Consider the following 12344-nt stretch of genomic DNA (forward strand, 5'->3'; position numbering starts at 1 on the left):
CTCGGGGCCCGCCTGAATGGGGGCATTTGGAGGCTCATGATGGCGTTTGGGGGCCTTCCAGGGGTGCAGCCTGTGGCCCCGAGGTTGGGTGTCTCCACCAGCCCAGGTGCGAGACCCGGAACCCACTGATTCAGCAGCTCTGAGGTCCCGGGCAGGAAGGGGAAGGGGCTTGTACAGGCCCAGCTGGCGGGTGAGCCGGGCTCCGGGCAGCAGGGCGCAGCTCTGAACACAGGACCTGAAGCGCTCGGCCATCGGGGCTGGGCCCTGGGGTCGGCAGGCGCGCCTGGCTCTCCCCAAGCTTGCCCCTGTGTGTGATGTGGCCCCTGCAGGAGGGGGTGGATCAGGGCGACCCCAAACCAGCAGACCCACTGCTGCAGGGGCCCATCGGGAAACCACGCCCACCCGTTTTAGACTCTGTGTCTGCTCCATGCTGGCTCCAGGGGACCCCGTTCTGGGAAAGTCACACGAAGCAGACCTACAGACCCCTGCCCCTGGGGGAGGCAAGGTAAACAAGTGAGCAAATAAATTCACCCCTAGCTTGGGCACAGCAGCTGCTACAAAGCCTGAGAAAGCGGCAGAGGCCGGGGATGCTTCTAGAAGCAGGTCAGAGGTGAGCCTTCTGGACAAGACCTCGCAGCACAGAGCAGATGAGGAGCCCACCACCCAGGTGTCTGAGCGTCGGAATCGCGCGTGAGGGCCCCAGACCTCACCCGGGTCTGTGGGACACACTGACGCAAGGCCTCATCCACTGTGGCCCAGGGGAGCCCAGAAAGGTCCTATGGGTACAGCAGAGGAGCGCAGGGGGGACAGAGCTGCCAGGCCTGAATCAGAGAACCCCAGCCCTGGGCTGGCCTGGAGGGACGGTTCCAGGGACGGTCAGGGGATGGAGTAGCCTGGCCTGGCCCCGGGGGGGGGGGGGCGGGGGGGGGGCGGGGGGGCGGGGGCGGGGGTTCCAGTCGAGCCAGGTGACCTGCTCCACCCATGTGCAATTCCCCCTCCATCCACCTGGGGGCAGACCTAGCCCAGGAGCAGGAGAGGAAGGGGAGGGAGGCAGACGCACACCTAGAGTGGCAGGCAGGTGAGCCAGGTGAGGTGGATGCCCCAGTTTGCAGACAAGAAAAAGAAAAGGAGAGCCTCACCAGTTCACCCGGAGCTCAGGGCCCTCCCCCAGGCACTGGACCTGAAGGACATCCTACCCACCAGCCCCCTTCCCTTGTAAGATACTGGGGGGAGGGGGAGGTAAGTGGGGCAGGTGTGGATGGTGGGCAGCGAGGCTGGGGATGGCCCTTCCCCCGCCCAGGGCTCCCGGGTCTTGAGGGTGTCCTGGGATGGTTGACCACCCTGCTTCCAACAGCCCACCCCCTCCCTGGCTTCTCAATGTCGCCCCCCAACACCACTGGGCGAGCAAAGTGCAGGCAACCTGGGTTTGAACTGACTTTATTATTCTGTAAATGTGAATTTTACAAAGCGCTTTACAATGAACGATCACATCCTTTTGTTTGTTTGTAACGGATTTCGCCTCCTGAACCGGCTCTGAGCACACTGCAAGCCCTCGGTTTCCTGGTCGCTGGCGGACGTTGTCTTCTGAGTTACGATACGGTGTCAGCCGTGGCGAAAAAGCAACAGTCTGGACTCTGCCAATTAGCAGCACGGAAGAGAGGGAGGCGCCGGAGGAGCAAACAGAGGTTTCCTCCTTCTTCTTCAAAAAACAAAAAAAAAAAAGAAAAAAGTAAAACAAACAAAAAAAGCCAGCCTCTTCTGCAGCTGAAATGGAACTCAGTGTTACCGTGAAACAGGCCTCCTTTATACAGCACAGGACAATTTATTGATTTATTTTTAACAGTCGTGAGTTACAGTACTACATAACCGCTCCATGGACTCTTTACAGCAACCGTCTCCTTGTCAAAAGTCTCTTTTTTCCCAAACATTCCGTCCAAAGGATGAATGGTCTATTTGCACCCAGTGCCATCCAAGTGTTCAAGTCAAAAATATTTATACATTTTATATTTAGTTCTTTTATTATTTTTTTGCTAAAAATAGTATTGCAAGTTTTGGCTTCTTTTGACATAAAAATTACAATCATCTGCAAAACGCTAACAGGGAAGCACTGACCAGAATTCAAGCAGGTCGTCCGATCTGAACGCTTTAGACGCTGCGTCACTTTCCTTTCCGTTTTTCTCAAATAAACAAAACAACAAACAAACAAACAGAACCCACAAACCCTTGCTAGGTTAGAAACACCTTGTACCGAGCCCCCCGTGGTCTCCGGCCACCGGCGGGTGACGCGCCCGGAGCTGGCTGGATGACGTAACGACAGATTCATGCAGCAGCAACATTTGGAAACAGTAGTTAAAGCTCAGGACGGCTCTGAACTCTCAATTCTGTGTTTAGGGTTTACTGCTGGCAGAGGCAAACAGAGGTTTTCTCTGAGTTTTCAGTTGGTTAATGGGCCCTAGGCCTTTTTCTACTTGCAGCAAGATATTTCCATAAAGATAACCCGTTGGAGGGCCATCTAAGCCATCAACGGCTAGGGTGGCACGCACGGGGCCAGTGCTGGAGGGTTCCGGCCATCAAATGGGGACAGGTCAGGGCCGGGCACACAGCAGACCCCTCCCAGGGCGAGCCTCTCTCTGCATTCCTCCTTCCTCTAAGGCCGCCGAGGAATGCGTTTTCACGGAGGAGAAACAGGCCCGGCTCCGGGACAGCGGGCAGGGGCCAAGGGCTGCACCTCAGAGGCCTCTCCCCTCGCCTCTCGTCCACATTCGGGGGCAAGGAAAGCCAATCGAATCAAATGCAAGGTTAAGTAACCACAGAGGACTCTGGGCGAGACCAGAGCACCAAGGCCGCCGGCCCCGTGGGCGGCCCCACCGAGCTCACAGTATGTCGCATCTTCCCGTCCCTTCTCCTGGACCTTTGCACTCGTCCCAGCTGCTTCCCCGGCACATCCCGGCCGCCGGGGAGGGCAGGAGAGGCAGGTGGCCGCTGGAGCTCAGGCCAGCCGCCCACCACAGCCGCTGGGACTGGCCCAGTCCTTCTCTCCTCCAAAGGCGCTGACAGGACTTAGCTCTATGTAATAGACTCTATGCAGTTATATGCGTATTGCTAATAGTCAAGCTTAGGGATAAAGGTGCAGACATCTCATAAATACTGAGTGGCTTGTCTCTCGGTCTACAGGGTCTGGGTGAGTCAGGATCACGCTCACAGGACAGGAATTAGTCGTCTTGTAAACAGAGGAGGGGGAGGGTCTGGTTCTCTTAATTGGTTTTCCTTGGGAAAAATGATCAGAAGATGCTAAGGCACTCTGGAAGGCCCCTCCGAGCCCAGGCCCGCCGCCGCCCACCCCGAGGAACATTCAGGACGCAGAGGGAGCGCCCCGGCAGATACAGTCATCAGCCACGCCCGTCTGCAACGCTCCCAACCCACGTCCACCGCGGGACACATTAGTGCAAAACGCTCGGCCTGGCCCGCCCGGGGCGCAGGGAGAGCTCAGAACCCATTCACATTTGATTATTATTAAAGTTTCACCTGTAGCTCTTGCCTTCCTTACCCAGAACAACAAAACAGACGGCGATTATAAACAATGAAAGGACAGAGGTCACGGGACATTGTGCTAGCCTGAGCGGCAGTGAGGCCGTCTCAGGGAGGCCGCCGTCTCAGGGAGGCCCCCGCCTCCCCCGCTGGACCAGCGGCACCCCTCCTCGTCCTGGCCTCGGGTGAGGGCCGTGCCCACCTTGGAGTGGAGAAGGGAAGAGCGAGCCCTTCTGTCAACAGCCAGGACGGGCAGCCAGCCCCCAAAGGTCCCCAGGGATGGTGGAATGAAAGTGCAAACGTGGGGCAGGGACAGATGAGGGGACCTCCGTCTGGAGCGGGGGACGGTGGGGTCTGCCTCACCCACCACGCCCCGCCCCACAGCCTCCTGACAGCTTAGGGGGTGTGGCCTCCTCCCAACTCCAGGAGGACTTGGTCCTGGCCCCTGGTGGGCTGTGGGCCTGGGGGGGGGGGCCCTGCCATTTCCAATCCCACCTGGGCCTGAGACAGAGGAGGCCCGCCTCTGGGCCAGGTGGTTGGTCCGAAGCCCCAGCAGGAAGGAGCTGCAGCCCCTTGGGCCGGGACCACAGGGCTCGGCCCTCCCTGCGCCAGTGCCCACCCAGGGTCCCCCGACCCCGGCCCGGAGCCATCAGCGCTCTCTGGAGGGCAGGCACCTGTGTGGCCTGGCTGGAAGGCGCCCCCGCCCACCCCCCAGGTCTCCCCCAAGGGCCCTCCACAAGGGAGGGCTGCGGTCAGCAGGACGAGCCTAGCCCCCCGCTCTGTCCCCCAGGCTGCCTCCCACTGGGACCCACACGAGGGCGGCTCCACTTTGCGGGTCAGGAGGGTTGAGCCACACCTGCCCGACAGGGGGACGAGACGGGGGGGAAGCAGCAGGCCCGCTCAAGGCTGGGGGTGGGGTGTGCCTCTGGCCAGGCCTGGGGGCTGCCTGGGACTCGAGGGGAAGGCAGCCCCTGGACATCTGGACACGAGCACTTCGGACAGCCTGCGCCCCTCCCCGCAAACAGCAATTAAACTTCACAGTGAGCTTTCCAGCCTCAAACCAACACTTCCACGCCCCCGCCACCCCGCCCGCCATGCATTCCAGAACCCGTGCACCTGCAAATCGCCCCAGCTCAGGCCTGTGCCCACCATCCACCCATCCACCCACCGCGTCAGAGGCGCGCATACCCCAGGGCTCGGAGCACATCCGGGGGAGCCCAGCACCGAGGGGCCTGGCTCCAGCCCCAGCCCAGCCCCCGGCTCCCTTCCTCCGGAACACACCCCGGCTGCACTTCAACAGGAGGTGAGTGGGACCTGGCCGGGGCGGGCAGGGGGACATGGTATCCAGGTGGACCCACCCCCAAGCCGTAGTGGGTTGGGGCAGGGACCCCAATCCTCCCTAATTTTTTTGCTCTTTTGGGTCTGAAAGTTTCCAAACCATACATGAAATAGATCTGAATTAAGACGAAAACAAATAAACAAACAAACATAAACCCAACGTGGCTGCGGACTGCGTGGGCTGCCCCGGGGCAGCGGCCCCACCTCACAGGATGGTGGGCGGGTGGCCGGGCGGGTGGCCAGGCTGGAGCCAGCAGGTGCCAGGGCCGGCGGCCCAGGCCCTGGGTCCCAGGTGGACCAAGGGTCCATGGAGCCGCAGGGGTCGGGCAGACCCCACGGGCGCGGGGCAGGAAAGCAGACGCAGCCCAGATCGTTTCCACCGCCCACAGTGACCAGCACAGCCCACCACTGTGCCGTCACCACCGCCCCCGCATATGCTCACACACGCTCCGCACACACACCCACACCCCACACGCACGGCGGACCCGGCGGGCCTGAGCCCCGAGTCTCAGGAAGAAGGGAGAACAAGGAGTTTGGCCCCTGGGGGCCCAGCCCTGGCCCGTGGTCCCGGAGGAGTGGGGGGGTCCCCACGGGAAAGGAACGAGGGTCCCGAGACACGTGCTCCCGCCCCACAGGCCCCTGGCTTCGCCCCAGGCAGAGGGAGCCGTGGGGGCAGGAGGCCAGGCACCAGGGTCTGGCGGCCTCTCGCCCCCTCCCCGAACAGGAGGAGGGAAAGCTACAACGTGGAGACTAACCTCTCGAATATCAAAAAGGAGCCCCGGGACCTTCCTCGCAACTAGGTCGCCAGGGGCCTAATCGTTTACAGTATAACGAATGCATTTGTTTCCTTCATGAATTTTAAATACAAGCAGAATAAAAATCACATTTTTTTCAGGCAACAGTAGCAGTTCAGTAGGTAAGTGGCTTGACCACATCTGTCTGTATTAGTAACGCATGCAAGCAGCTTCAGTACCCGCCTTGGCGCCCCGTCCGGCCTCGGGCCCCTACAAGGTCCCTGCGTACGGGCCCTCCGGTCTCCTCCCTGCGGCCGGCGTCGCGGGCCGGCTGCTGCTGGCGCTGCCCTGCTCGAAGGGCTGCGGGGGGCTCTGGCCCTCGGCGGGCAGCGGCTCGGGCGCGGCCACCTCCTGGACGACCGAGCCGGCCCCGTCGGCCTCCGAGCCGGCCTCAAAGGTGGGGTTGGTGGAGGTGCCCAGGTCGACATTCACAGCGTCAGTTCTCAGAGCCACGATGGCGGCTGCGTCGCCCCGCCGCTCGGCATAAATGCGCTGCTCAAACACCTGCGCGGTGGCGGGCGGGAACTCGGGGTCCAGGGGCGCGCTGGCAGCCGAGGAGCCCATGACCGTGCGGTACATCTCCACGCCCTCGGGCAGCATGGACTTGATCTTGGGCAGCCAGCGCTTGCGGACGCGGCGGGCATTGGTGCACATGTCCGCGGCGATCACGTTCATCTCGCTCTCCTTGAAGCTGGGGGCGAAGTTCTGACAGTACACTGCAAGGACAGGGCGTCGGGAGGTGGCGTGAGCGGCCGCCCACCCGCAGGAATCCCACGATGCCGGCCCTCCGCCTCCTGAGGGGCCACGGGACTGAGATACCCTGGACAAGCCGGGGGCAGAGCACTCTGGGCTGGAGAGGCCGCCGCGGGGCCAGTGGGGCAGGCCGGGCACCTCCAGGGTCTCCTCCACTCTGTTCCCCTCTGGCAAGGGAGACCACGGGGCCACCGAGGCCTCTCCTGGGTCAGCCTGAAGACCAGCGGTCACCTTTCTCACTGCTGGAAGCCCCACCCTGCTCCTCTGGGACAGCCTGGGGGAACCTTCAGGGGAGGGGCAGTCAGAGCAAACAGGACCCCAGCCTGTGGCTCTAGCGGGAGCACAGAGGGCCCAGGGGGCTCTGGCTCCTCCGGACCACTGGCTGGCAGTGCGGCCTTGGGTGGGCCCCCATCTCTGGACCTCGCTTTCCCACTCTGTCCCACCCACCTTGCATCCTTGGTCAGACAAGCCTTTGAGAATCCCTGCCCTGGTGGAGTGGGAATCGGGGCAGGGCCTGGGCACCCACTCAGCTGAGAGGCTCGGGTCTCTCTGGGCCCGATCAAAGGGCTGGCATGGAGTGAGGAGGGGGCCGGCTGACACCTGTCTTCAGCCCAGTGCCCGGCCCGGAGACCCCAGCCCAGCAGTGGCGTCATCAACCGCAATAAGAACGATACGCCCTCTCCCCGCTTCTCCTCTAGGAGCCCCAAGACCCAGCTCTCCGAACAGCACGGAACCCAGAGGCGGGGCCCCCAGGGTGAGCCCCCTCCACTGTGAGCCCTGCTCTGGGGCAACACCAGCTGCACCCCCTCTCGGCTCTTCCCAGAGCCGCTGCCGGCACCCCACCCGTGCTTTGGGACGCGATTACTGGCTGCAAAGGCCCCTCTTTGCTCTAAAACAGAATTAGCCTCACAAGAGAGATTTTTTAAGCCAGAAAACTAAGACAGTGTTTCGCGTGCCGACAGCTACAGGAGGACGTGCTCTTGGCTGGCCCGTGCCGGGCACCGGTGGCTTCCTCCTCGTCTGGGGGGTGCAGGGGGGGACGGGGGCGGCGGTCTGCCACCGAGATGGACCAGACTCCGCCCCCACGGGCCTGGCAGCGGGAGGCAGAAGCGGGCCGAGCAGATGGCAAAGGCTCAAAATAACCCCAAAATGTAAATAAGCGGTTTTGTTCCAAAAGGAAAATTAGATCTATTTCACATATTAAAATAGTTTCGCAGCTGAATTCATCACGCTTGGAAACCTACCAAGAATGTTAACACCTCGAGACCGGGCCCCCGCGAGCTGCTCTTTTCTCCCCCTCGACCCTGCGGCCCGGCTTGCTCCTGGGGAGAAGCCACCTTTCCCAGGCTGACATCCGAGGGCCTGGGGGCTCCTGGAGCTCCTCGAGACGCCTCCCCACCCCCGAGACCCCAGTCCTCCTCTTACATTTCACAGCGTTCAGGACGCGGCTGTCCAGCGGCTTGCGGCTCGGGTCACTGGTGGACGAGCGGATGCCCGTGCCACAGCTGTTGGCTAGCGTGTTCCTGGAGGGAGGACAGGAAGGGGGGCAGCGTGAGGCTGCCGGCTGGAGGGGACGCACGGGAACGGGGTCCCTGCCTGCATGCCCCACCGCCCCTTAGGGGAAGGAGCCCCCCCCCAGTGGCGTGGAGCCGGTGTGGTTCTTCGTTTTGCGGGGACGGGGGTCCACAAGCCCTCCCCAGACCCGGGTCTGGCCGACGGCCTCGGGCTGACACCTGTGAGGTCGGGAAGGTGGGGGAGCCTGGACGCAGGGCCTCGTCTAGAGAAGATTCTAGAGACCGCAGGGCCCGCGGGGGACCTACCTGTCGAAGAAGGTGGCGAGGAGGCGCCGCAGCAGCACCTTGTGCTTCACCCCCGCGCACAGGTGGCAGTTCATCAGCTGGCCACGCGTGATGTAGACGCCGGAGCCTGCGGCCGCCACACACAGAAGGGAGGCCCTCAGCCCCAGGCCCAGGGCCACGGGCAGCCCAGGGGCTGCTGCGGCCGGGGCGGGCGGCCCGCGGGTGAGGCAGGGTCTGGGGCAGCCCCCCTCCAGGCCTGGGACCCCACGCTCCAGGCCTTCCCCGCTGCACTGGGGCCCTGTCACCAGGAGCAGGCAGCCTTGGTCACATGCCTCAAAGGGCTGTCCCCGAACTGCCCTCCCAGCCTCGAGGGGGTGGCCTGGAGCCGACCTGCGTTTGCGTTTGGGAAACACTCATCTTGCCTCTCAGTTCTCCCTGAACACCGAAGAGCCGTGGGCAGTGATGGGAGCTGGAATCATGGAGGTCGGGCTGCAGCTCCCCCCTGCCCAGCACTGACCTCTCCGGGTGCCGGGACGGAAGAGCCGGCCCAGGGCGGAGACGGGACCGGTGAGCCCCGCAGCGCTCTTCACCCCGCGGTCTGGCCAGGCCGGGCCCCCGCCAGGGCTCAGGCCAACGAAGGACAGGGAGGACAGGAGCCTCGGGGAGGCCTGTTTACCCTGGACGCTGCCCGTGGAGAGGAGCTTCTGCAAGAGTCAGCCGTCGTGAAGAACACGGGCGCCTGCAGGGCCTCATCTGGGCCTCTGTCTACGATCTGACTTTTTACAGGGCACGTGCTGAATCTCCTCATCGGAAAACATGAACATGGTTCCCTTCTGGGCGGCGGGGGGCAGGGCAGAGCTGCGAGGACCCCTGTGAAAGCTGCCACTCCGGCCTCGGGGGCCCTCCCCCGGCTTAACGTTTTGTTCCCCACGAGCCAGGTCTCCAGAGAAGCCCACAGGCACCGGTTAAGCAGCACGCGGCTGACTCCAGATGGAGACCACCATCGGGCGTCTCCGGCCACGACACACCCAGGGTCCCGCAGGGCCTCACCCCACCCCAGGTCTGCAGAGGCTCAAACCCAAGGGCAGGGCAGGCCACCCTGAGCCACACGGGCCGGACGGCCCCCTCGCTGTGGGGAGATCTGTAAAGGGGGGCTTAGAAGGAGGCCTGGGGCCAGGTGGGGCCTGGCCAGGGAAGGCGGCCGGCCTGCACCCTTCCCAACCCCAAACTGATAGACAGGCCTCCCTGGGGACCACACCCATCCCCAGGGCCCCGAGAACCCGGTGTAGCCTGACGCTGGCGCTCCCTGAACAGAGGAGCTGGGTGCTGCTTGGAACGACGCCAGGCAGCAGGGGCGGGGGGCTCGGGCATGGCCGGGGGCATCCCCACCCCACCCAGGTCCACCCAGACCAGCCAACACCGCCCAGCTGCCCTCCTGTCGGCTGAAAGGCGAGGCCGCCTGCTGAGGCGTGGTTCCAGAAGGGGGGACGGCTCAGGCAGAAGGAACCCCATAACGTTGCCCAGGCGCGGCAGGCGGGTGCCGGTCAGGAGTGATGGCCCAGCAGCTCACGGAGGAAGAGGCAAGGCCCCATCAATTCTCATCTTCCCGCCAGACAGCCTTAAAAGTCTACAAGGAGGGACTTCCCTGGTGGTCCAGCGGTTAGGGCTCTGCGCTCTCACTGCCGAGGGCCCGGGTTCAATCCCTGGTCGGGGAACTAAGATCCCACAATCCTCACAGCACGGACTGAAAAAAATCTACAAGGAGCTGTGAGGCCGAATGAATCCCAACACTGAGAAGATAAATATTTCTGACAGGCACGAGCCCTAAGGGGCTTTGGACCCCACCATGTTGTTTGTTTTTACAGAAGAAACAAGTCCATTGCTGCCTGGGAGCTGCCGTTTGGAAGCTCTGGTCACTCACCCCTCGAACGAGGCAATTGGACACTTGGGGAGCTGGAGGTGGGGTGGGGGGGACTTGGTTTTATCCCCGACCTAAATTAAAACACAATCATGATTGCAGCCCCTGCCAATCAGAAGCCCGACCAGCCCAGGGGATTCAATTAAAATGCTAAATTAATTCAATTGAATAACTCCTCTTAATGACACATTCTTCTAAAAGGAAATTAGAGGAAATTTAAGATGTTCTTTTTTTTGACTGACTGGTGATGAGTCCATTGTTCACAGCTCGGAAGAAAAAATAAACGGCAGGGCAGCTGCATACAATAGACAGGGTGGGGGCGAGGCCTCACCTGCCACCAGCTCCAGCTTCTCGCCGGGGTCCCCCTCGGAGTAGAGCTTGGGGTGGCAGCGGTACCCGATCTGGCTGATGAGGCTGGCGGGCAGGGCCACCAGGTCGCGGCGGATGAGGACGCAGGAACGGCTCTCCAGTGGCACGGGCTCCGGCTTCTCTTGCACTGTGGGCCCAGAGGCCACCCAGTCAGGGACACAGCAGAGCTCCCCTCCTGCCCACCCAGGCCCGGACCAGGCCTGCCGCATGCCCACCCTCCCCGCCCACCAGGTGCTGCCCCTGCTGGGAGGACCCGAGTGAACCGGAGAGCAGAGAAGGCAGGCGAGGGACTCCCAGCCGGCCTGGGAGCAAGTCGCTGGGGGCCTGGGAGGCTCCCAGGGTGGGGATGTCCAGCAGGCTGAGGCCTGCAGGGCGAGCGGGAATGAGGGCTCCGGGCTGGGGGTGGGGGCAGGGCGGAGGTTGGGCAGAGCGGGGGAGGGGAACAGCTCTGTACTCAACCGCTCCCCAGCCTGTCTCCTCACAGCAGCCCCCCTGCACGTGGGCACCCCGCCCCCAGAGGCTGCACCACGCATTCCTGGCCAAGAGCAGCGCCATAGTGTTCACCACCAGTAAAGCCAGGCGGTGGCGGCCGGGCAGCGCTGACGCCGTCTCCACGCCGGCTCCGGGCCTCCGGGCCGTCTGGGGAGGTTCCTGACAAACTACTACTGGGGGTCATCCAGGGACCCCCAGGCGCGCCAGCACCTGCAGCTATGATGGGGCGGGAGGATGGGGAGCGGGGGAGGCCCCCTCGGAGTCCCCGTGTCACACCCTGAGCCCGAGCACCACGCACGGGACACCCAGCAGAGCATGGCCTCGGCCCCGTCCCCCCGCCCGGCCTCCTAACCACCCACCTACCCACAGGCCCTCTGCAGGGGCTCAAGGCTGGGCTGGGGGTTACCTCTCGGGCTCATGGGGTGGGGGGGGCCAGTCTATCGGGCACTTGCTGGGCACCCAGCACACCCAGGTGCCTCCCCAGGCGCTGGGAGGCCGAGGGCCTGCCCCCTGCTTGCAGGGAGTGCCCAGCCCTGAGGGTTCAGCAGGTGGCCAGGCCGGGTGAGGGCAGCGGCCACGTGGAGGCCCCCATGGTGGGCAGGACCCCACCTCACCAGGCTCGGCGCCCCAAGACCCTACAAGCAGGCCCCCACTTCCTGCCCTGCGCCTGCCCCCCGTCCCCTCCTCATTTTCCTGCCCGGCGCCAGCAGCCCAGGCAGCATCACATGCCCGGCCCCCACTGCACGGTCAGCTGGAGGCCTGTACCCGGCCGGGCTCTACCGCAGGCCGGCCTCCCCGTTCAGGCTCACACACGGCCACCCGTCCAGCACCCCTCACCCTGCGGCCCGCACTCAAGCCATCCTGGCCAGACACAGGGCAGGGGCACGGCCTCCCTCCTGTGTCCCCAGCACATGGCGATCCTGGGTCACTCCTGGGAGGGCCACCTGCTCCCGGCAGCTGTCGTCGTTGAGAAATCACAGCTGCTCCAGGGCGGGCCCACGCCACACACTGAGCAGCAGGGCCTGCAGGTGAAGGCCCCAGGGCCCGTCCCCCGGGCACCCGCCCGTCACGCGGGCACCCAGGCAGGGTCTGCAGGTTGGAAAGGCTCCGGGCTGCTCTGATGGCCACCCGGGGCTGGGTTTTCCTTGCTGAGGACAGCGGCTCTCATTAGCAGCCTCAGTGACCACTGTGGGGGAGAGCGCACCTCCCAGGGCTCAGACACCCAGAGGGCAAGGCTGGGCTGGAAGCCCTCCTCCAGCAGCCTCAGGGCAGGGGCTGAGTGGCAGAGCCTGTTGCGGCGGGTCCAGAGGCCACTCCAAGATGGTCAGAGGCAGCCCCTTGGGCTGGCCGGTG

At 63.7% G+C, this 12344-nt stretch overlaps 1 protein-coding gene across 4 annotated transcripts in view; it reads right to left on the reverse strand.

Moving 5' to 3' along the window:
- Window positions 1-1421: 1421 nt before the first annotated feature.
- The window catches only part of NACC2 (NACC family member 2), a 73180-nt gene continuing 62257 nt past the window's right edge, over window positions 1422-12344 (reverse strand). For all 4 annotated transcript variants that reach the window (XM_033415306.2, XM_033415307.2, XM_004284989.3 and 1 more), the window contains exons 3-6: window positions 10462-10626; window positions 8234-8339; window positions 7839-7936; window positions 1422-6376 (exon numbers count right to left, since the gene is read on the reverse strand). In XM_033415306.2, coding sequence (XP_033271197.1) covers window positions 5871-6376; window positions 7839-7936; window positions 8234-8339; window positions 10462-10626 — 875 coding nt within the window. In that variant the 3' untranslated portion in view covers window positions 1422-5870. The remainder of the gene's footprint in view (window positions 6377-7838; window positions 7937-8233; window positions 8340-10461; window positions 10627-12344) is intronic.

Source organism: Orcinus orca, chromosome 6 (assembly GCF_937001465.1).
Source record: "Orcinus orca chromosome 6, mOrcOrc1.1, whole genome shotgun sequence".
Lineage (NCBI taxonomy): Eukaryota > Metazoa > Chordata > Mammalia > Artiodactyla > Delphinidae > Orcinus > Orcinus orca.